This window comes from Lissotriton helveticus, chromosome 3_1, assembly GCF_964261635.1.
Source record: "Lissotriton helveticus chromosome 3_1, aLisHel1.1, whole genome shotgun sequence".
NCBI classification, from domain to species: domain Eukaryota; kingdom Metazoa; phylum Chordata; class Amphibia; order Caudata; family Salamandridae; genus Lissotriton; species Lissotriton helveticus.
This window is the reverse complement of record NC_136061.1, coordinates 248,355,477-248,380,540: the sequence shown is the minus strand read 5'-3', so window position 1 is coordinate 248,380,540 and position 25,064 is coordinate 248,355,477. Positions and strand designations below refer to the sequence as shown.

Here is a 25,064-nt window from a genome sequence, read left to right as displayed (position 1 = left end):
AGCGTAAACTGGCATCGAGTGCAGCGGGGCAGCGTAGACTGGCATAGAGTGCAGCGTGGCAGCGCAGACTGGCATAGAGTGCAGCGTGGCAGCGCAGACTTGCATAGAGTGCAGCGTGGCAGCGCAGACTGGCATAGAGTGCAGCGTGGCAGCGCAGACTGGCATAGAGTGCAGCGTGGCAGCGCAGACTGGCATAGAGTGCAGCGTGGCAGCGCAGACTGGCATAGAGTGCAGCGTGGCAGCGCAGACTGGCATAGAGTGCAGCGTGGCAGCGCAGACTGGCATAGAGTGCAGCGTGGCAGCGCAGACTGGCATAGAGTGCAGCGTGGCAGCGCAGACTGGCATAGAGTGCAGCGTGGCAGCGCAGACTGGCATAGAGTGCAGCGTGGCAGCGCAGACTGGTATAGAGTGCAGCGTGGCAACGCAGACTGGCATAGAGTGCCGCAGCGCAGACTGGCATCAAGTGCAGCAGCGCAGACTGGCATCAAGTGCAGCAGCGCAGACTGGCATCAAGTGCAGCAGCGCAGACTGGCATCAAGTGCAGCAGCGCAGACTGGCATCAAGTGCAGCAGCGCAGACTGGCATCAAGTGCAGTGGCGCAGCATAGAGTGGCATAGAGTGCAGTGGTGCAGAGTAGAGAAGCAAAGAGTGCTATGGCGCAGAGTAGAGAAGCAAAGAGTGCTGTAGCGCAGAGTAGAGTGGCAAAGAGCAGTGGTACAGAGTAGAATAGTGTGGCGTAGAGTGCAGTGATGCAGAGTAGAATAGAGTGATGTAGAATGCAGAGAGAACAATGGTGTAGAGTGCAGTGGTCCAGAGTAGACTGGTGTAGAGTGCATTGTTTTACAGTAAAGTGGCGGAGAGTGGAGTGGCGCTAAGTGCAGTGGCGTAGAGTAGATTGTTTCAGAGTAGTGGAGAGGCGCAGTGTAGACTGGCATCGAGTGCAGTGGGGCAGCGTAGACTGCCATCGAGTGCAGTGGGGCAGCGTAGACTGCCATCGAGTGCAGTGGGGCAGCGTAGACTGCCATCGAGTGCAGTGGGGCAGCGTAGACTGCCATCGAGTGCAGTGGGGCAGCGTAGAGAGGCATAGAGTGCAGTGGGGCAGCGTAGAGAGGCATAGAGTGCAGTGGCGCAGAGTAGAGATGCAAAGAGTGCAGTGGTGCAGAGTAGAGATGCAAAGAGTGCAGTGGCGCAGAGTAGAGATGCAAAGAGTGCAGTGGCGCAGAGTAGAGAGGCAAAGAGTGCAGTGGCGCAGAGTAGAGAGGCAAAGAGTGCAGTGGCGCAGAGTAGAGATGCAAAGAGTGCAGCGGCACAGAGTAGACATGCAAAGAGTGCAGCGGCGCAGAGTAGAGTGGAAAAGAGTGCAGTGGTGCAGAGTAGAATAGAGTGGTGTAGAATGCAGAGTACAATGGTGTAGATTGTTTCAGAGTAGACTGCAGTGTAGATTAGAGTGTTTTAGAAGGAATTGGCATAGAGTGCACTGGTGTGTAGTGGAGTGGTACAGAGTAGAGTGCATTGTTGTAGAGTGCAGTGTTGCAGAGTAGGGTGGTATGGAGGGAAGTGTTGTATAGTGCAGTCGTGCATAGTAGAGCAGTGTGGGGTAGAATGCATTGGCAGAGTGGAGTGGTGTAGAGAAGGGAGGCATGGAGTGTTGAAGAGAAAAGTGCAGGGACTGTGTGGAGTGCTGCAGAGAAGAGTAGTGGCATGGAGAGGTAAAGAGTGGGGTGGCATAAAGTAGAGTATGCATAATATGGTAGCGTATTGCCATTACAGACAAAACATCTTCAATTGAAATGACCATTACATTTGCACTTGCATACAGTTTCTGATAAAAGTATACAACGCATGAAAAGGTCATCACTCAATGTATCGATTTGATAGTCAGCACAGTTCATTTACAGACATTTAAATTTTGTTATGCACTAGAAAAAAATTAAAAAACCAACATCACACAGCCTTCCTCAAGCAGCTCCAGTAGGCGGCAAGGTTGTCACATAAATCCTCTCACTTTGAAGTCCGAGAAAGAAAAATAAACACCATGCTTCCTGGAAAAGACATTTGACCTCGGTCTTTGAATGCACAGCAAAAGCGACAAGATAAAACCAAGATTCAAAGACCCGTTTATCCAAAGCAAGTTCGCCGAAGAATACAGTAAACAAGGTTTGGGCAACTGGATAGCCTGAAGCGAAAAAAGCCAGCAAATAGAAAGCCAGAAATGTGAGTTACAACCCACAAAGCCAGTTTTAAGAAACGGGCGGAATGCATTCCTAGGTCAACTTTCTGAATGTCCCCAAGATGCCTTTAGGAAACCAGACAGCTAAGCTGTCTGTTAGGATGCAACTTAATGAATAATGAGTACATGTCCCACAATGCAAAGAAAAAAAATATCTGGACTGGGTGGGCTACTCACGTTTTGACATCGAAATCTCTGTGGTCGCCTGGGTTTGATTTAATTAACGTGTTCTCTTCTCGGAGTATACTCTGTCTCGTCCCCGCACCCTTCTCCATTACCTCTAGGAACCCAAATTTTGAGATGGAAAGGGAGCCAAGACTGTAACAGTTGATAAACTCTGGCCCCAACAAGAGAAGACTATCATAAAGCACCTCTGTCATACTTATTGCTAAACTACAAATGGCATTTCATGGAAGACCGATAAGTTACGGTACCTGCTGTAGACCTCTGTGTTGTAGTCAGCAAGCGCTGGGGGTACAAAACTGGTAATGCAAACCGGATAGTTATGGCGCAAGCAGCAGAATGTGCGAGAACACTGATCACAGGTTTGCCAATCACAGTATAGTGAGCAAGTGTACCTCCTGCGAAGGATTGCAAGAAACCTGCAGGTGTGTGTCTGTGGTAGCGTAATGCATTTAACCTGAATGCATTCCACATAAAGATAGCATAGCGTTAAAGAGCTGTTGCAGAGAGCCAATCTTGGTGAAGTAGTTCAATGCTTTACGAGCACAGTGTAAACCTTAGTCTGCAACACATTCATTTGGATGCTCACAGGTTTTTTCTCTCAACAGCACAAGTTCAACTGAAATGGCTAACATTTATTAGGAGCCAGAAAACCTTTGTTTTTATTGTGTGCTGTGCAAATTGTAATTAGCGCATTATACCTCACACACATATGGAGCACACACAGGCCTACAAAGTAATATGCTTGCATATCTTAGTCCATTTCCTAGCTAACTTGAGAAGTGAGACAATGTCCATCTTGATTAACCCGGATGGGCATCGTGGGTTAATGAGTGTGCTCACAGACTTCAAATACCTGGCAGCAGTAAGAACATCACATGGACATAACGGTTTCAGGACTGCTCTCAAAGTGAGGCATTTGGATTAGGTGGGTAATCTGGCTTGGGAAAGAGACTCCAATATCTATAAAACACAAGGATCCTGTTTGTGCTATGTGTTAGTTCATAAATCTATTATCAAACATAGTGCACTACACCAAAATAGTCTCCGGAAGTATATTGACCTTAAAAACTCACAAAATTCTGTTTTGTATTTATGCTTCTTAAAAAGTTTATAATTAAAAAAATATTCAATTATCTTCCAATGCAGTCACAAAATGCTTATTCCACATTAATACATATTAAAAACAGAAGGAAAGATATCCATAAATTCAAAACTGTGTGTGTGTGTGTGTGTGTGTGTGTGGAGATTATATATATATTCCACAAAACTCCATTGCTGAAAGCTCCTCTCCTGCTGGAACAAACTGATGCGAACCACAAAGTAAGTGCTCAAATTTTCGGTTTATTGCATTTCTTCCGCCGTGACGCGTTTCGGCCTGCCTCGGCCTTGTTCACATGACGCGCTTTAGGAGTCGCCCAAGTTTATTTAAAGTGACCAGTACCTCTCATTTGATAACTATGGACATAGTAAAAATACTGTTGTTTCAATTACATTAAATAACATATTCAAAGAAACACACAGCATCTTATGTGCAAATCTCAATATATAAATTAATATATATTTTTAATTAGATATGTACTTATTTATACGATGTCAAAAATTCAAACACATCGGTATTGTTGTGCAACTCAGTCATAACTATAAATATATAAATATACATATAGATGACATCACAATAAGAATATACGGTTAAAATCCATAAATATTCAATATGACTTTTACATTTCATGCTAATGCATATATTAAAATCAGAGGTTAATAATTTCTCATTTGTGTAAAGGTGGTTTTGCATTTTATAGGAAGTTATAAGGATAATTTGACTATGTTCACATAAATGTGTTTTTCCTGTTTATAGCAATTCCTATATGAGATGCTGCTTGATATCGAGTAAAAAAGTATACAGTGTACATTGGTAGATATGATCTGCATAATATTTTATTATGTCCTGTCCTTATCATTGTACATTCCGTATTGGTACATCTGGCTTTCCATACGTTGCAACCAATGCGTTGGCATTCCTATTTGTTCTCAAATGACAGCTCTACTTTCCCAAATGGAACGCCATCTCCACACCCACTATTTAGACCCCTTGGATACTTGGTAGAGAGGTCTATAATATACCTCGACTCCAATCTGCGGAGCCGTCTTAAGCGGTCGCCACCCCTGGCATTGGTGGGACAATATCCAAATCAAAATATTGTAGTTTGTTTCGGTCCCGAACGTGTACCTCAGCAAAGTGGCGGGCCATGGATAGGCGGGATCCGCCTTGTCGATGGTCCTGAGATGTTCTAATACCCTCAATTTCAGTTCCTTGATTGTGCTACCAATGTAGCGAAGGCCACAGGGGCAGTGCAAGCAATAGACTGCATATTGAGTGCTGCAGGTGATAAACTTTTTGATGTATATTCTCTTCCCTGTCTCTGGTATCATATACGATAGGACCCTTTTACTGCCCACACAGGCCTTGCAGCGACCACAAGGGTAAAACCCTTTTGCATGATATGCCAGGACGTTGGCCCCTGATGAGTAGGAAGTGATCAGCCTAAATTTCCCTTTGCTTGTGGCTTCATCCTTATCACGGCCCCCCTTATGGGTTTGGCAGTGAATAAAGTCCCTCTTGGAATCTCTCTCACCTTCTTCAGTGTCCTTTGCAATAGTTCCCCACCATACCATATATATATATATATATATATATATATATATATATATATATATATATATACACACACACACACACATATATACACATATATATATATATATATACACATACACACACACACACACATATATATATATATATAATCACAATACAATCATAATACCAATTTAGATATATAAATATAATATTGCTTATACATGTAGGTCTTTCACATAAAAACTCTACAACATTAAAATAGTTAATCTACTTCTTTTAATAGAACTTGTGTAGACTAGTGTTTTGTATCTAATTAGGTTTATCTGTTTCAGTTTCCCAGATTAATGACAGTTTTTAAATACATGTTGTAAGAAGAAGGCGAGGATTGCCCAGATAATGTGCCGAAACGCAGTGAAAACACTAGCAGCCAGATTCATCATTGTCCCGTTTTGCGAGTCCTTAATAGCGATTATTAAGGAATTGCTATTAAGGACTTGCAAAACGGGATTCATGTAGAAATTGCAAATAAAATTGCGATTCCTACATCTTCCTTATTTGCAATTCCTTATTTGCGATTAGCAATTTGCTAATCGCAAATAAGGATGCGATTTCAAGGGTGCCAGGGGTGTCCAAAGGACACCCTGTAGCACCCCTGAAATGAAAATGTAGACTGATGTTGCGCACACATGTCCAAAGGACGTGTGTGTGTAACATACAACTTACAAAAATGCACTAAAGTGCATTTTTCTAATTTTTCGCTATTTACCACGAAGTCAGACTTCGCGGTAAATAGCGGCCAAAAATTGCGAATTCGCAATGTAAAAATGGTTAATGAATTGCATTTAAGGAATCTCAAATAGAGATTCCTTAAATGCAGCAATTCCTCGCAATTTTGCGATTTTGCTATTAGCGATTTTGCAAAAATTGCACTCGCAAAGGGCCAGATTCTCAGAATCTGGCCCTTTGCGAGCCGATTTTTCAATGATGAATCTAGCTGTAGATCTATTAAAAGAAGCTAATTCATTATTTTAATAAATGTTGTAGAGTGTTTATGTGAAAGAGACCTACATGTATAAGCAAAGTTATATATATATATATATATATATATATATATATATATATATATATATATATATATATATATATAAAAATTGATATGATTGTACTGTTTTGTATATATACAACATTTTGAATTCATGGATATCTTTCCTTTTCTCTTTCTTTATAGGTATTCAGATGGAATAGTATTTTGTGACTGAATTGGAAGATAATTGAATAATATTTTAATACTAAACTTTAAGAAGCATAAATAGAGGAAACATATTATTGTACGTTTTTAAGGTCAATATACTTCCTGAGAGTATTCTGGTTCAGTGCACTCTGTTTGATCAATTTATGAATTAACACATAACACAAAAGGGATCCTTGTGTTTTATAGTTTATTACCCAGGCCCTTTTGGCGACTGTTTGTGGAGCGGATATGAACAGAACCTGCAGGCTACAGCACAGTGCATGACACCATACCTTTCCCACTCCTGCTCCCCATACAGGATGTATTAACGTAAGTTCTCTTTTCAATAAAGCATCATCCCTTTTTAATTATTTCCCCCATACCAGAAGCTGAAGTCCTTTATGTACACCCACTTTCCGTTGATTAAGGACAATCACAACGCAAACTTAGACGTCCAGCAGCAATCAGTAAATTAGTTCATACACAAGTTGAAAGTTCCCCCAGCCTTCATTCAGGGAGGCACACCACGCACAGAACTACACTCCAGTCAACTGCACACAGGCCAGCAGTGAGCCTCCGAAAAAGGGAATAAATTTTGCGCCGCTGTAACCTGCCTTTTCTTGCTCTTTGTAGGGCGTAGCAACCTGCCCACACAGGTAATGAAGTCCAAGGAGAAGGCTTAAGAACCCAGGTGGGTTATTATGAAAGTATTTAACACAAACACTGCTACACAGAACAATGCGGGGAACTGGCAGAGCAAGTGCATTAACGTCAAAGAAATGAGCAGAGCGATCACTCACGTGATGCCTGCACCTGGCCAGGACAGAAGAGGAAGCGCCGGCTGGCATTGGCCAGGCCAAATCGAATCAGAATTCTGCTCTCAACAAAACACAAAGAACAGATTACAAGATCGTCAATTGTATGGGTTAGTGCCAACAATGTAAGTTTTACATTATTTAAAAAAAAGAAAATAACAAACAAATCTGTAGTCCTGGCACAGAAATCGACAGATAGAGCTTGGTATCCAGCAATGTTCATACACCATACCATAAAAAAGATGTTCAGCACACTAGCAGGGGAAAGACCGAAGTAGCATGGAGGGATGAAGCAGGAAACAGAAGAAGTCCTGCAGGAAGGTCAGAATCGTTGGGAGGCTGGTGCACATCTCAGTCAGACAGGAGAGAGTTCCCTCTCTGACAACGGTGGGGAATGAGCGCCCTCCCAGAGCCTTGCGGCTCCCCCTTGGGTAGACAGGTGCACATGCTTCGGGGGATTTCAGGCCTCTAGACCCTCAGACAGTACTGCAAGTACAAAGCCACTGCACTGCACCGGAATGAAATCCAAAATGGTTTCAGGTCACGAGGAACACTGTGGGGACCACCACCTGACCAAGATCAGACTCGCTTCGGATCAGAGCTAGCGCAGCTTTCGCTAGACGAACTCTATTCGATCAGCAGTCTACGTACATCCATGAAAATATAGTCAAGGTCAAAATAATGTTCAACTGGAGAAACTAAAGCAGGTCAAAAGAGACCTAAAACCCATAAGCATTAGTTTGACAACGAAAGTATTAATGAAGTTACACTATATATATATATATTTTATTTTTTTTCTTTTTTTTTTTAAACGCCCCCTTCCTTCTTTTAAAACTCAATTTTTCTTTAGAGCACTCTTTTGGGCTCTCTGTTCCTTCGTCCACTCGGCTGCCGCCTCCTCACTTATGCCAGGCTGCATTGCACCTCCTTCACACGGTCCATTTGATCTCTTTCCATAATGTGCTTACATGACACAGCCAGAGAAATGAAAGACAGGCTGATCACGTACTGCCTGGTTAAACTTATTTCTGAGGTTACAAGTCAGCAGTGTAGCCTTTGTTATCCCACTACCTTCACAGGAATATGTACTTTATTTTTTTGGGCAAGAAGATGGGCGTCATTTCAAAAAGTTCATCCAGTAATCTGCGTCTCTCAAAATATTTTCAGTCAGTGAACGTCAACGTTATTGTGTTTAGGTGAGGACAGTTGATTTATATTTTAGAATGTGAATTGGCACTCAATAATGATGACTTGCACACCAAACTTCACACAGAAGAAAGCACGATGCAAGGCAAACATAATAAAGGTACACTTTGCTCACTATTTTTCCAACTTTTTAAAAAAATGTTTTTAATTGTTGACAATTCTTTCCCTAGGCCAATTAATTTGTTTCACTAGACACTGGACCATCGTGTTTTTGTAGTAATGTCACATTTCCTTGACAATTGTTCCCAACAAGTGTTTGAAACCTTTTAAATCTAGGAAAAGGTTAGTCAATAAAGGAGTCCCCCTATGCTCTTGTTTGAGTCCTACACTATTCAACATATATGTGACCCTCTAGCCCATGCAAGGGCCTGCGGAGTGGAGTAGGTGTCATATACAGATGACACTCAGTTCCTTATTTCTTTCAGACCGGGGTCAAACCAGATGCAGCACCAATTCACACATTGTATGAAAGAATAAGGTAACTGAATGACTTCAAATTGTCTCCAGTTAAACAGCAACAAATCTAAGATCGGACTGTTTGGAAAAGCACAGGTATTGTGGTCACCAGATTGGTGGTCCTCCGATCTCAATTCTGCTCCCCTTCCTAAGCAGGTAGTTAGGAACTTTGGAGTAAAATTTGACCGGGAGTGATCTAAGAGAGAGAATGCCAACACAACATTTGGTATGTGATTTGCCACAATGAAATTGCTAAAAAAAGTTTTCCCATTGCGGACTTCCACCTCCAGGAAAACATTAGCGCAGGCATGGATTATCTGTCGCTTGGAATATGGCAATGCATTGTTTGGTGTCCGCTAATACTTTGGTGGCCAAACTGCAGGTGGTGCAAAATACTGCTGCCAGATTAATATGCACTAGGACAGGCCGGTCACCTTCAGCTCCAATCCTTAAAACTCTGTACTAGGGGCCAATAATGAAACGTGCAATTTTTTAAAGCGGTGTTGCCTAACCTATAAGGCCTTGTATCAGGACCGGCTCATGCACTTGCAACAAAATTGTAATATTTATAGGCCCACCAGACAGCTAAGATCTTGTAATAAAGTTTTGTTGCAGATCCCCTGCATATGTACTGTTAAATTTGGGGACAAGGCTTTTTGCCATCTAGCGTCATTTCATTGGAATACCCCCCCCCCCCTCTGCATATCCATTCCGGTTCCAATTTCAACAATTTAAAAACATGGCTGAAAACATGGTTGTTCTAGAGTTTCTCTTGTCTCGTCAATTACAAAGCAGCACTGAGATATCCCTTGGAACATAAACATGCAGGTGCCAAATAATTTGCTTTCTGGTCAGAAAAACCCTAGCTCTAAGAATTCCATTAGTTAAATGTAAATGTAAATGTCAATTAAGACAATGATCTCTTCTTTTAACCACATTTTATTGTAGATCTAGACCCAGAGAAACAGGATGGTTATGGGACACCTCAGTTTGCATTATGGTTCTACTGACTGCAATGCAGGTCAAAAGCAGCTTGTTATAGGGCACCCTCATAATTCATGTGCCTCAGCCACAGGAATGCCGTTATTGTTCCCAACATAATGTGACAATAAACAACTGGGGGCTGGCTCTAATCAGTAAGGCTGAGCCGGATAATTATCTAACAAAACAACAATGCCAATACTGATATAGATAATTCAAATACACAAATATCTATCCAAATCAAGAAAACAAATTCAAGAATGGGGATTGCTACTCAATAGCATTTTATTTAAATTTTACAAAGGATTTATTTCAACATTTAATACATAGTACAAATTTTTTTTTATATGACAAACAACTGGGACATTTAGGCATTAACCAAACACTCAATCTTTCATACAAGATTTCAAGCATATCACAAGCAACCATATCACATTCATACACTCGGAGGGGAGAATAAAGTAACACAATTAAAGAAACAATTAAGGAAAACCCAAGGCGGGGGGGGAGGAAGAGAAGGGCAAAAAGCAACCAAGGTCTGCGAGTGGTTTCAAAGAACAATAGAACAAACTATTTTTTAATAGTACATTCCTGTATCTCGAGCATATTGGTTGAGACTAATTTCAAATTAGTACTGCAAGGTAATGTACATAATCTAGCTCCGGGTTCAGCTATTTGGATGCCCAGACCTTGCAGTACTAATTTGAAATTAGTCTCAACCAATATGCTAGAGATACAGGAATGTACTATTAAAAAATAGTTTGTTCTATTGTTCTTTGAAACCACTCGCAGACCTTGGTTGCTTTTTGCCCTTCTCTTCCTCCCCCCCGCCTTGGGTTTTCCTTAATTGTTTCTTAATTGTGTTACTTTATTCACCCCTCAGAGTGTATGAATGTGATATGATTGCTTGTGATATGCTTGAAATCTTGTATGAAAGATTGAGTGTTTGGTTAATGCCTAAATGTCCCAGTTGTTTGTCATATAAAAAAAAAAAAATGGTACTATGTATTAAATGTTGAAATAAATCCTTTGTAAAATTTGAATAAAATGCTATTGAGTAGCAATCCCCATTCTTGAATTTGTTTTCTTGATTTGGATAGATATTTGTGTATTTGAATTATCTATATCAGTATTGGCATTGTTGTTTTGTTAGATAAACATAATGTGACAGCATGGTCACCCGTCTTCTCCATCCTAACAGCTCTAGCCCTATTTATTTCAAGTGCTTAAAATAATTTTGAGACACAGTATAATGTAGTTCATGACCGTCGCTAGGAATTAAATTGGCTGTCCTACTCTAAAAATGGAGATCAATTTGCTCAATGCAGCAGTGAAGAGGTGTCAAACGTGCCATAAGACGAAGGACAAATATGTTTCATTATTATTTTGGAATGTGCTTCAGCAAGTGTGTTCTCAGCTGAAGTCCAAGCTGATGCAAAATGTTTTTTATTTTAAATAGACAAGCAATGTAAATAGCACCTGATCAGGAGAAGAATCCACACAGCATAATCAAAATTATCAGCAGTTAATAGGACAGTAAAATGCCTGACAAAGTTTTCAGATGCAGGGTGCCGTTTCAGTCCACATAACTTAATTTACTCAGAAGGTCACAGCTGACAGTACTAAAAATGTATTGTTATTTTGATTGATTTATTATAGGGTGGATAGAAATCTATTACTACAAGTGATAGTGTGCATTGCGTTTTTTTATCAATGTTCATATACAAAAGAAATTATAACTCTGTATATGTGCATATAAATAACATTTCACCTCCATACATTGTGCTGACCAAATAAATCACTAACGATGAAATAAATAATCACTGAAAACTGGTAGCTTAAGCACTTTGCTGCGATGAACATCCATGCACACGTCTCATAATAAAGGTCTCGACTTCTATTGAATAACAGAAGCCTTGCAAGTAGTGACAGCATAACAAACCAAAGGCGTCGGTCAACAAGTTGATAGACTTATTAGATTGCTGCTTGAAGTGCTCCAGTCATAGTTAATCTTGTTTCAAATTGTATTAAAATCTGCACCCAACGCCATCAAAACTTGGCTTACCAAAAGCCTCACACCTTTTTCCTGAACCAGCTGGTACCCAAAGCAAGCGGGCCGACAGAGGGTAAGACATCTCAATCTCTAGTTGGGAATGTTGCGTGGTAAAGCGAAAATAAACTAGTTTAAAAGGTTAAAATCATCTCACGGAGGACAGGCAGTGATCATTACAGACACTGGCTGACAGCAGACTGTAATCACACTTGGAAGTCACCAGGTTGGGAATCCGGAATACCGAATGCCAATTTAAAGCCCACCGAAATAAAGTACATCTAAGAAGCAAAACGTGCAGCATACAGAGCCGGAAAACGGAGTGCACAGTAAAAGCACATAAGCCCAGAGTAACACTACTCTATTACTATTCAATCGAAAGACTCCCTTTCCTCCAAACGAGGGGAGAGTGTGAGTGAGTGAGTCTGTCTGTCTTTCTCTCTCAAATCCCCTGATGGGAGAACTGCAGAAAAGGATTGCAGATGAGCCAAGGCTCTTTAGCCATCTCCCGACTCAAAACAACACACTTTATTAATTAACAGTCATTAATCTCCATAGGCCAGGCATAAACCAGTCTATAACCGGCAGCTGAACTTCAATTTAAATGTTCAACGTTTTAGTGCTCAACCGGGAGGAATGAACTGACCAATTTAAAAATCCAGCAAGATTTAAAGGCTAATTAAAAACAGGTCAAAACATTTTTTTTATTTCTATGATGCATTAACTATAATAGAACCACGGACATGAAATCTATTCTTGATTATGGCTCGTTCTCCTCTTGAAGTCATGCTTTCTATTAACAGAAGCCATATTTGACAATAATTAAATAAAATGAACCATAAATATAAAATTATTTAGGTATGCTGGAATGTACCATTGTAGGCTATCTTGCAACGTAGTTAATTCTCGCAGTCATTCTCTCTCTCCTTAGCAGTGCATCTGTCAGACTAACCACTTTCTAAGGGAGTCTACTGTACCAACAGCATAACACTACTAGAAGGTATGAACACAAAATCATAGGATTAACAGCTTGCTTTCCTTTCACTCTTTGTTAAATGCCCATGATGCAGAATCTATGTGGCCCTCTAATCAGAAAGGGATAAAGACGCTGCCATGACAAGTAAAAATAACTTTTTTTTTTATTTTTTATTTTTTTTAAATGCAGCCCAGTTTATAAACACCTGAATGGCCAACATCACGTACAATATTGGATAGCATGCATGTACAATATTGGATAGCATGCATGTACACACTCATCATTAACATATACATATTCTGTAGTGCCGTATGAAGTTCCTATAATGCCGTCTCAAGGCACTGGTGACATTAAGAAATCATTTCATGTGTGGCTCCATGATTATTTTGTCATCAGAATTCCTTGATGGGGTTATAGAGAGGACCACTGTACATCATATAATATATACACCTAATTACTCATCAGACGGTAGCTTTTCGACTCGGATATCAATCCACCAGCTTAACCCCCATGCACGCCATTCACACAGCAACTTAAGTTCGTAGCATAAACGTACATTCTTCATTACATAATGCCATCACAGACCCACTTAATTTCGTTTTTGGAGTGCAGAAGTCTGCTCAAGAACTGGACACCTCTTAGTGCCTTCAGAATAGGTTCTGGACAACACAGCCTAGGAACTTCAAAGGTCTGGCAAACGTGCAAACAGAAAAACTAAAATCAAATAAACATTTTCTGGCACCACTGGAAATGTAATACATTCTTCAGCGGTCCAGAATAAATGGTATAACCTTTTTGGTCATTCAAACAGGACTTAGCATAAGGATTCCTGTCAGCATGAAAGCACTCACTTAGGCCTCAATAATCATAAAGAACATGCTTATTGGCAAGCTAAAAAGACAAGTACAAGCAGTGATCTTCTGCCGCTAATACTTTACACCCAAATACATAAAGCACCCTGCGCCTGCCCTCAAAACGTAGTGGCTTCCTCAAACCCTGGACAGTATACTACAGAAGATGTCATGGAAGCATCACTGTACTTCTAGGCACCACAGCCCTCACAGCTACAAGTAGTAACAAATGAATAAAATAAAAATGCTGGTTCCTTAAACAGAAGGGCGAGAAGGTACGACAAGCATTATTAAAGCAATGAAAAAGACAGCTAGTGAGGGTTGCGCCAGGAGCTCAATTTGCGATACATTGCATATAACGCCATCCAGCAGCATCAGGGAAATAAGCCTGATGATCAGCTCCAGAAATCTTCTAGGAGCTGCAGGAGTACTGGGACATAAGCAACATACAAGATCTGATGTGCGCCGGACTGTCCAAAAGAAAGGATGCACTATGTATTCTCCTGGGAGCCCCCTTAGTTTCGAACTCAGCTCCGTGATATTGATGTAAGAGAGCAAGCTTAAGGGCGCAACACAACAGAAGCCAATTGAGAATGGAGGGGAAACTGACGTGGGTCTGAGACGTTGCAGGGTCTGGCCAGGGTCAAGTCACTTATGCTCATTTCCTTTCACAATAAAAGGGATCCTTTGAAGCGCCTAACAGACCTGCCTTACTTTCATCATTTCTTCGGTACTTGAAATGTTCAATGTGAAGGGCATTGCACCGCGGCTCAGTGTCCTCTGCAGCATAGACAGCTTTTGACCCGTACGGGGGTAGCCTTGCCATTTTCACTCCAAGCATTTTAAAAACCACAACAGGATTTTATTTTCACTGAAACAGGATCTTTCCCACATAATAGAGTACACTGGAATTACAGCACTGCAACATTATTTTACAACTGTGCCAAATGAATAAAATATTTTCAAAAATATTGAAAAGAACGTCACTGTGACGTGGAAAAAATATACATCACAGACACACTTAAAGCAATAGCAATAACAAGTTTTGGGGGAGAGGGGTACCAATATATGGGCCAACTGGTTCACTTTGTAATTAATCTAAGTTAACCCAATAATAACGGAGACGCAAAATAATGGACAAATCGTGGGCTGCAGAATCAAAAAAAAAAATATATATATATATATATATATATATATATATATAAATAAATAAATAAATAATGGGAGCAAGTCGAAATGTTCCATACATGAACAACCCTGCATTTTGACAACGACTTCTGTAGACTGAGTTATAACTTAACAATAGATCAACCAAAGCGACGATGCCATCTAAACAGAGCATGGCTGACAGCGGCTAGGACGCAAAGAAACACAAAACATACGCTGCGTCGAGACCTTTAAATACAATGTACATTCCCAACGTGCCTTATTTGCCAGAAACGCACCGGAAGAAAAGGTAGACTGTATCTTTAAAGGATGCAATGTTTGAAATGCAACACTAATCCACAAACATAATCCTGCAGCTAAAACACAAGCTCCTTGCCGAGCACAAAAATAAACCAACCCTCTTTCTCCCCTAATTAATATTAGCTGAAGCTTAAGAAGCCCCACGGGAAAAAAGGTTTAACTCATTTCTTGCGATGGGTGGGCATAAACAGGGAGGGCTGGGAGGATTTTTTTTTCAAACTGAATGAGAAGCTGCCCTGTTTTCCATATGCAGCACTTCAAAAGGCTGCACATGAATACCCACAGAAGCATCATTCGTGTCGCCTCGCAGGTGCGATTACGCGCCTTTCAACACACTGCCGCTCTCGGAGCTGAGTGCACTTCCTCTGAAGAGGGATCAGTATTCTTGGAAATTATTAGGTTCTCTTTCTCCCCTTCTATACGTTCAGTGGCTCTGCCACCTTTGTATTCGCATGGTGTGGGACTGGCGTTCATGGATTAAGACAATTCCAAATTGGTGCACACCCGTCTCCCGCTGTACCCAGGAACAAGAAATAGAAGTGGATTATCCACTGAAGGTTCGTAACTGCTGCCTGGCTCTGGCCCCACTCAAAATCCTCTTAGACCCTCGAGCCCAAAACGAGCCGAGCGTTCATGTGCCTTGGCTTGCCACTACCGCTCAGACCTCGCGCATATAGAATTAAAAACAAAGCTGTCGGCTTTAATGTAGAGAGGAGAGAGATACCCATCTAGTGGCTGAAGTGCACAGTGTGAATCCAGTAAACCGGGGAGCAATCCCAGATTCCCCACTTGCCCAAAGAGTCAACAGAGGCTCCTTCTCATATGTGATCTCAGGGAGTGCACTGTACAAACACTACTTGTGCTTTACTTGTTTGACTACAATGCAGCAGCATGCAGAATACAAATCTAGGACACATATAGGGGACGCATGACACCTGACTTGCCTCCTAGTTCCTACTGGCATGGACATCAATAGGGAGATATGAAGGTTTCTAACCATGTTTAAAAACTATCATTTTCATTTAAATGCCTCTCAATGCAGTAACATAAATGGATGTACTTAGAATAAACCCCTCAAGTTAAAGAAATACACTTTTTATTGTTGATGTGACCATATTTTTCATGACTTATGTTGCTCAATTTACATGCCGACCATGTTCACAGGTTGGCTCGTATTCTACAAGCCATGCCAGACCCTTGGCTTGGCTGTGACTCGACTTTTTTTCACCCAGTTCCAACAGAAAAGGTTTTCCACTGGGAGCTTCTTACTCTCTTGCTAAAGTTGGGTGATATGTTTTTAAAAAAAATTATTTGTACAAAGTACTGATCCCTGATTGGACTAATTTCAAACGAATGAAACGTTAAAATATATTATTAATGTTATTCATGGAAATGTTTTCAGTGTAACTAGAGCTTTATTTGTAGCTGAAAACTCACATAAATGAAACGATATGGATTTTTCATCCCAAAGTCAATTTTCAGATTGCTCAGCAAGAACAACAGAGCACCTTCTAGTGCTGCATAATTGCTGGTGCGACCGAACTTGAGACAGAGACGACAGTGGCCCCTTGATTAGGGTTCTCCATGTCAACCACCCTGTTTGGAGCCTATGCATATGCCTGACTAAAGACTTAAGAAGTCAGCACACCACTAATCTGGTTGCTGGCTGGACCTATCAATGGACAGGATAAGAATAAAGTACAAGCGAGATCTTGGTAAACTGTAGAGGCAGCCATATCCATCCTCAGAATTTGGAAAGGATCTTTTTGGAGAGAAAGGACATAGCATCAATTTAAAACATATGATGAACACACATCACTGCTCCTTGCATTGAGCCAGTATTTTGACAATACCAGTTTTGGAACATAATGAGATTCGCCCAGTCTCAAACAATTTAGTAGAGTGTGGAAGAAACTAATTAAATCTCACATCGACCATCTGACATTCAACCATATATATGACTTATCTGTAATGGTTTCAAAATCATGCTAAATAAAAAAAAACGCATGTTACCAAAAGAACCAAGCATGTACTTCAAAAATAAGTGAACGCAAAAAAAGACAAAACCGTAGCTAGAAGAAGCTAGTTTCCTGCAATTCTTGAACTGAACACCAGCAGATAAGCTTTGCACAAATACATATCTTCTAAAGTGAAAGCCTGGTGTAAGGCAACATCAGGACCCAAGATGACACAGCCCACTCGGGTACGATAAACAGTCCAGGTATGACAAACAGTCCAGCCATGTTAAAAGTCCTTCATCCGCAAGCGTCCATACTAGACAATACGGGAAATAAATCTACTGATTACTGCATGTGTTCCCAATGTGCTCTATCAAGGTACAAACCACCTATGCGTCAACAGCCCTCAAAACTCTACTACTCCCAACAGTATAGGAAAAGCAAAACTAAAGAGGTTCAACAAGACCGACACCAACCTGGTAAATGAATAACATCAAACTTCTTAGTGACAGATATAGTGACTGTGTACCTGGACCTTTCCTTCTGTATTTTTTTTTAGGGAGGTGGTAGATTGAATCGCATCATACCCCACTGCCCCCACCAAAAAGAATGATTTTAAAGCATTTAACAGGTCTACAACACAGCATGGGCCTCTGCAACGAGAGGGTTAAATAATACATAAAATACAGTGCAAAGCATCTCGCCAGTACATTCCCAGCCATGTGCAGATACTCTCAAAACACCATGCACTTTGGCTCTAAAAGCTTTCTTTGCCAATTTCCAGTTCGAAACCTGAACTGCCTGGCAACAATGGCTCTGTGTGCGCCGAATATCCTATTATCGATTTGTGACTTACCTTAGGCTGTGCCCTTCGTGGAAATGCAACTTTTGGGTCAATCTGGACGTGGAAGAAGGGGGGGGGAAGAAAAGAATGAAGAAAAAAGTCAGCCACTGTTTTGAGTCACAATGAAAATCTCTTATTTGTCAAGGTTTTAATACAGTATTGTGGACGCAAATAAAAAACGATCTGCAATAAATAGCCTTTTTAGTAGAGCACACAAGTTCCTTAGTATACAAGAGACTCTGATATTTGTATTAGAAAGTGTATCTCTATTTAGAGCAGATGTTTGAGCTCCAAAGCTAAAAACAGACAAAAAAGCATTTACTTGCCTTTGCTTCAATACCCAGTACCGAAAACACCACATGAAACCTCAACCTACACATTCGCATGCATGTTAGAAACAGAACCAAAACACAGGTTAACAGAAATGTAATTTCTTTAAAGATTACTTTTTGGGTTATTTGAGGCACCAGCAGATGATGCAGACATTTATGCTTTAACTTATAATCGAGTTAGCTAAATGATAATTCATAGTGCTTTGGATAAACACTCCTCGAAAGACTAGCAATAGCAACCAACATAATAGGGAAGAAGAAAACAAATCTCGTTTTAAAGCACTGCATAAAAGCAAAGAAGTGGAAAAGGACGATTTTTGGGAAGGGAACTATATGTGGGTTGCAAGAAATAAAATAATTCAGAATATTAAACAAAGGTGAAAAGTATAAAGAATGGGGAGTGGGTGGCAAAAAAGTGTGGGGGGTCTAATGGTGATGAGGGGAGGATAGATTTAAGTAAATGTATTGCTGTGAAATCTATGTTGAAGTACAGATTCAAAAAGATCTCAGCTGTCCAGATTAATGTATGCACACCAACTGTTGAAAAGACGATGCAATTAAAACAGTGAGGTCATGCTTCTAAAAGAAGCTAGTCATCTCAAAACAACCCTTTGCTAGCCTCACTTTGCTACTTTGTTTAAGCCTATGAGGTTTTCTTATTTGAAAAATAAACAATCATTTCGGTAAAACCGTTCTACTTTTAACTCAGCAAATCATAGTATTTCTCACAGGTAAAAGTAATATAATTCCTACACAGAAGGAACTAAGGCATTAAACCATAGTACAAATCTATCCACTTAAGTGCTTGCGGGATTATCGTGCTAAAGACATTTCCAGCTTGAGTCCGATACAACCTTTTGTTCTAGAGAACACCTTGACACTGATTAGTAAGTAAAGTGCAAGCTAAATTGTGTTCACAGGAGTCGAAGTACAGCTTTGTTTTCTTCATCTTTACATCCCACAAATTGCTCCTAGTTTGAGCATAACGTTACAGATCAATCCTCGAAAAGAGATTTCCAATTTGACTAAGGAGTGTTTATTTACTAAAGCTACCCATCTATCAGCTGAAGTAGCGAGTCAATAGATTTCAGTAATTACTGAGTCCAATTAAAAGGCATTTAGAACAGTTCAGTAGTGTAATTTCATGAATATGTTTTTACACTGATGTACTGTATTAAAAAAATATACCTGAGAAATGAGGATAGTTTACACTGTATCGGCAAACATTTCATGAACAATCATACAACACGACTAACCTTCCGAAATATTTATATCTAACATTTACCACTTGCTAGGTATTCATCTACCAGAGAAGTGCAACAGGCAAGGATTTTCCATGAGGCTGATATTCCATTAATTTAACTACAAGAAGAGGAGCCCAAGAGTCCGTTTAAATATGCACTAAGATGAGCTCTCATTATAATTTACTGAAAATCACAAGAGATCAAGTTCATTCACATTTGAGAGGAAAAAGACGGTTTAAACATTCTGAATAGGCCGTTTTTAAATGGTGTATAATTTGAGAGAATGGCCAATTTCTAAGTACGCTCGTTTGTAGCACAATATGGAACTGAGGTATGGGTGGACATTAGATATGCACAAGATCAGACGAGTTGTGCTGTGAAAGCCAGGATTCAAACAAGATTTCCTGGTTCCACTACAGATGACTTAGCCATTTCACCAATGTCAAAATGGCCAGTCATTTGAGCAGTTACTGGTTTTACGATAAAAAAATATATATAAAATGTATTTGTTAAATACAAGCATTTTTGGTCAGCATGGGAAATCCGTGCCTTTCTGCACCCCAACCATCATCTATGAAAAAAATTAAACTGCTACAAAAAACAAAATTAGTCAGTTAGATTCAAATGCTACTTACTGTATCTACATCTCCTCTAGGAAATCACTATAAAACTATTTCTGATGTAAATAGGTATTACCCAAGCAAGGCTTTTAACGCAACTGTAAACAAGGAGCTCGTTTCCATGTCAATACCAGAGCGATCTGCCTCCTGCACTGAACGTTGAAACAGAGTCAAAAGCTTTTGTCAAACCAAAGAAAATGTACTAAAATGTGTACACATCATGGAGCTAATACATTAGTAGATATGCCCAAACTGAGTCACTGTGATGGTAATTTACTGTGTCTGCACGATTATAAAATGTTACAAACTGATTGTCACCTAGCATTATAAGGGTGGTCACCTGTTTCTGTCCTGTGGCAAACACGAATGGATCCAACAATTATATATAAATAGATGGAACAATCAAGAAAATTAAGGTGGGGCCTGCTCCGTTTTTAAATTGCATTTATATAGCTCTTACTACCCCTGACAAGGCACTCTAGTCAGCTTTCCTTGCTGTGTGTAGTGTCTGGTGATCATTTGAAGTCACTGTTCAAATTTACAGTGGAAAAGGCATTGTTATGAGTAAACATCCTGCATGCTTTAACACATCACACATTACATTGTCTCATGTGTTTAATTTAATGTCCCACTACCTGACCAAAGAGGATTTCAGCAAAAAAACACACAAAAAAAACAGTGCCCTGTCTGAACGTGTAGAGATAAGCCTAACAAAAGATGTGAGAGTAAAAAAACAATAATCCACCAGCATAAGTGAAATGTTATTAAGAAAGGAATATTGACAAATTAAATGAACCCGTGCTTGACCACAGACTATTTTCTTTATATAAAAATTACAGGGACATGGCAACTTGCACTACAGACAAACTATTGCAAAACTGACAACCACCCTGCAGAAGACATTTACATTATGCCAACAAAAATCCTCAAGGACAGGAGAAAAACACTATTATAAGATGCTTCTGAACATTTAACAGGAAGTTTAGCAAAAAAAGAAAAAAACTGTCTTAAAATGTAAAATACAAAATAAAACACAAATACACAGTCACTTTGCCAGTGTCCTTTTTGTGGTTTGCTAAAGCTGTAATGATCCAAAAAGCCCCAACACAAACTTGATATTTATTTCAATTCTTATAAAAACGATATATTTTCACCTTGTGATGGACAGAGTGGGCAGGGGGGTTACCCCGTGTAGTGTTACCCACAATGATGGAGATGGACCTTTGGCTGTCGTTTTTGTAATACCCTTTAAATTAATTTATAATTGGCCTCAAAGTTGGCTTTTTGCTCAAATGCTCACCGTAGTTCACAGTCGGCACCTTAGCTCCAATATTTGCTAGCTTTCCTGCCTGCTGCATTTTGTGAAACAGGCAGTTGTACGCAACTGTACATGCACTATGCATCCTTGATGGGCATTCATTGCACACAGAGATTTTCACAGCTGAGTAAAATATGGGAACTTCACTGTTTATTATCTGCAGTACAAGGTTACTGCTTTTTAGGTGCCAAATGCATTGAGCACTGTTAAAGCAGTCTCGAGTTTTTAACAACACAGAGTCCTGGCAAAACTACTGAATAATGAACATTAGGAAGGCAACTCGAAGTGTTCACTTTATGGAAGATATGTAAATTAGTACCTCTAATACCATTGTCTGATTTCAGTTTCAAGCACATCAGACGCAATCTGAAAGTAAACAGTGACGGCATGCCAGTATGGCTCTAAGCCAAAGAACAAAAAAATGCAGTAAAGTCTCAAAACAGTCACTACTTTTTTATGACTCCTAAACATGAAGCTGGAAGGCATAAATGGCTGGCCTTGATAAAAAGGAACCATGTACAATCCAAAGCAAATCACGGAGAAAGGCACTGGCCCTTTAAGAACATTCTGGACACTCCAAAAACAGCACAAGAGTAACAAATAAAATAACACATACCGTCTTCGAATCTAATTCATGGTGGGGCTGAGCTAACACTTTATCTACACTTGCAGGATCTGCAAACGTAACGAAACCGAAGCCTCTGAAAATGACACAAGGAACAAGAAAGAAGGGACAATGAGTGCAAAACAACAGAGAACAAGTGGCATAAACCAACACAGAGTCTCAAACCACATGACAAGCAAAAGTGGATATCCTGTGCATTATGCTAAAAGACTGACAGTGATCCTGGGTGTCGATAAGCAAATGGCTTTAAGTCTTTTAGATCCAGGTAACCCTGAAAGGCAGCAGCAGAAAATCATCTTTTTTTTAATAAAGATGCACTTGGCCACTTGGAGCAAAGGCACTACGACCAAGGCAGTTATATATATTTTTTAAAAATAGAGAAAGTACACACTGCTTGGAAAAGGGCATCGTTTCAATAAGTGATGTGAACATTAACAATTATTGATTTAACTAAATCTTTGGCAGCAACGAATATCAATGCTCGAGTGTTTGAGAGATAAAGTAAACAATCTAGTACTTAAAAAATGGCTCGCCCGATGAGCACTTTACACATATGTATACAACAAAGATCCGTGTTTGTTACAGGCCAGAATGTCTTTCTTAATAAAACGTTACTTTGTAGTTGACAGATGCGGTCAACCCCCAGCGCCCACAACACCACCCCACCCCCATCGCACACAATTTTCGTCACAACCTCAATGAACAATCCATAGACAAGCATATTAACAAATAAGAATGACCCATATTTTGAAAACAAGGCATCTTATTACTTAAAGTCGTTTCTCTGCAAGTCACTTAAAAGAAGTCTGGACAACAAGCCAGTAGAGTCCACCTCCTTCCGAATCACTTGGACACAAAGAGATGGTAAGCGCACATGACTTACCTGGAGCGTTTTGTGGTCGGGTCCCTCATGACCATACATTCTCTGATTTCTCCAAATTTGCAGAAATAGTCTCTTAGGCTATCTGTAGGCGATGAAGCGGGATGAAGAGAGAAACAAACAGGATTTGTAACTTCAGAAGAAGTAAAACAATAAAATAATAACTCTCCCACCCCTTAATATACTTCTCTCCCTCCCCCCAGCATAAATAGCAATAGGGGTCGAATAGAGGACTTGGCATTGGAGGGTGGTGTGAACTTGTTCTTTAAAGATGAAAGGGAAAATCGGGCAAAATCAAATCCCTGCAAGTACCAAAAAGATCAGAAGCTGCCCAATAAGCATACCAGCTCCTTACCTGGTGATGTCTGCCAGCTTAGGCCGCCAATAAACATTTTACTACAAGAGGAAAAGAGAAGACAAGTCAGCTTAGATGTCAGATCGGCCATTTTGACGTGGAACTTGGTTTAAAAATAAATAAAAAGCAGCTAAAGAGAGAATGGAAACAAAACAAGGGGGAGGGTGGTCGAATGGAGGACGCTTGAGAGAGGGTGGCGATCAAGGACAAGAGATCAAGGACAGCAGTCAGAAAGACAACAAGAAGGAAACGCGTGAAAAGATGGGATGACCGACAAGGGCTGCAGACTGCTGTTTAAGAAGAGGCTAGCGCTTAAAGTACCGAATGGGGCAATTGATAAAGAGCAGGTGCTAGCACAGCAGGACAAGTACACATACGCACGAAAAAAGGGGAGAAACAGGACACAAGGATAGAGGAGGCAGAAGGGCACAGAGAAGACAGGTTACTGAGTTCCAGTGAGTGAGACAACAGCAGAGGGGTGAGAGAGAGGCCGAGGAGGTTCGCAGGAGGATCAAGGGGCAGTATGTTGTAGGGTTCAACAGCAGGTGCTATCGAAACAGTAAAGAGAGGACGGAGATAGATGAAAAGAAGGGAGGCAGAGGCGCAGGGACGAGGAGCTACTAACGTAAGAGAAGGCGCCGCTGGGGCCAGGACTCAAAACAGTTAAACACACCAGCAGTGACAACAAGAAGAGAGGCGGGCTGCGAGAAAGGGCAGATAGACGGGATAGGGGGTGTTGGAGAGACCAGAAGGTGTTGGTGAGTAAGCTCGGGTGAGGTTTGAAGATCAGTGGGCAATGTTGGAGTGGCTCGGGAGAGAGACTCCGGGGAGCTGGAGAGGCCCTATAGAATGGCATTAGGGGGTTCGAGAAGCCTCAGGTGAGGGGGTGCTGCAGCCTCTGGGGAAGAGGCGCTGAAACCTCCGAAGACGGGAGCTGCTGAGGGGGCGCTAGGGTTGCTGGAGAGCTCCAGGAGATGTGCTGAACACAGTAGCGCTTCGGGGTGCTGGAGAGCTCCGGGAGAGGTGCTGAAGGCTTGCATAGGTTAAGAGAGAGCTGTCAGAGGGAGGCTGAGCTCACCCCGGGTCGTGCTGCGCGTCGTTGGGGCTGCCGGAGCTGGTCTGAATCCCGTCTGCCTCCATGGCGGCTCCCGAGTCTAACCCGCTTCTCTCTCTCTGGGCAGCGACCACACAGGCTCATGCACCCGTCACTCCGTCTCTCACACACGGGCAGAGTGTGCAGGAGCTGGGAGCGAGCCTCGTCACACGTGCGGGCCGGCCCAGCCCCCTCCTCCCGCCTGCTGCGCAGCAAACTCTCCGCCTCTGAGGCCATCATCCCCCGCCTCCATCAGAGTCCTACTTTTGTTTCCGCTATCTTCTTCTGTCCTACATCTATACACACCTCCTTGTGTCCCTCATCTATTTCTAGGCCACTCTAGCGTCCTTCTTCTGTATTAATAACCACGTATTATTTTATCTTCATGCCCTTCAGGCAATATTATTCAGTAAATTAAACTTTTGATAAGGAAATGTTATGGAATTGGCGGGTCTGTACAGTATATACTGCTACTGGCGTGGCTTCGCAGTGCTACCGGAAAAATCTTAGTTACAAACAATAATAGGCATTTCTTTAGATGCCATCACATGCAACCACTGGCACAAATTAAGCACTGCATGTCTTGCCTTCAGCTGCACCTATTTCCACAGCAGAGTGGCTAGCTTACTTTCTGTCAGACTTGTGATATTACTTTTTTTCGTGATTTCCACCATAAACATTCCCAGCTCCTTTAAAACCAGAGCATGA

The 25,064-nt window shown here is 41.0% G+C and overlaps 1 protein-coding gene across 12 annotated transcripts in view; it reads right to left on the bottom strand.

The window, feature by feature from the left end:
- Positions 1–24,606, bottom strand: part of MSI2 (musashi RNA binding protein 2) — a 1,965,164-nt gene extending 1,940,558 nt beyond the window's left edge. For all 12 annotated transcript variants that reach the window (XR_013608601.1, XM_078679738.1, XM_078679727.1 and 9 more), the window contains exons 1-5: positions 24,342–24,606; positions 23,264–23,304; positions 22,912–22,993; positions 22,020–22,104; positions 17,902–17,943 (exon numbers count right to left, since the gene is read on the bottom strand). Coding sequence is in view for 11 of the 12 variants with exons in the window: in XM_078679738.1 (XP_078535864.1) it covers positions 17,902–17,943; positions 22,020–22,104; positions 22,912–22,993; positions 23,264–23,304; positions 24,342–24,403 (312 nt within the window). In the remaining variant the exon portion in view is untranslated. The remainder of the gene's footprint in view (positions 1–17,901; positions 17,944–22,019; positions 22,105–22,911; positions 22,994–23,263; positions 23,305–24,341) is intronic.
- Between the last annotated feature and the right edge of the window lie 458 nt (positions 24,607–25,064).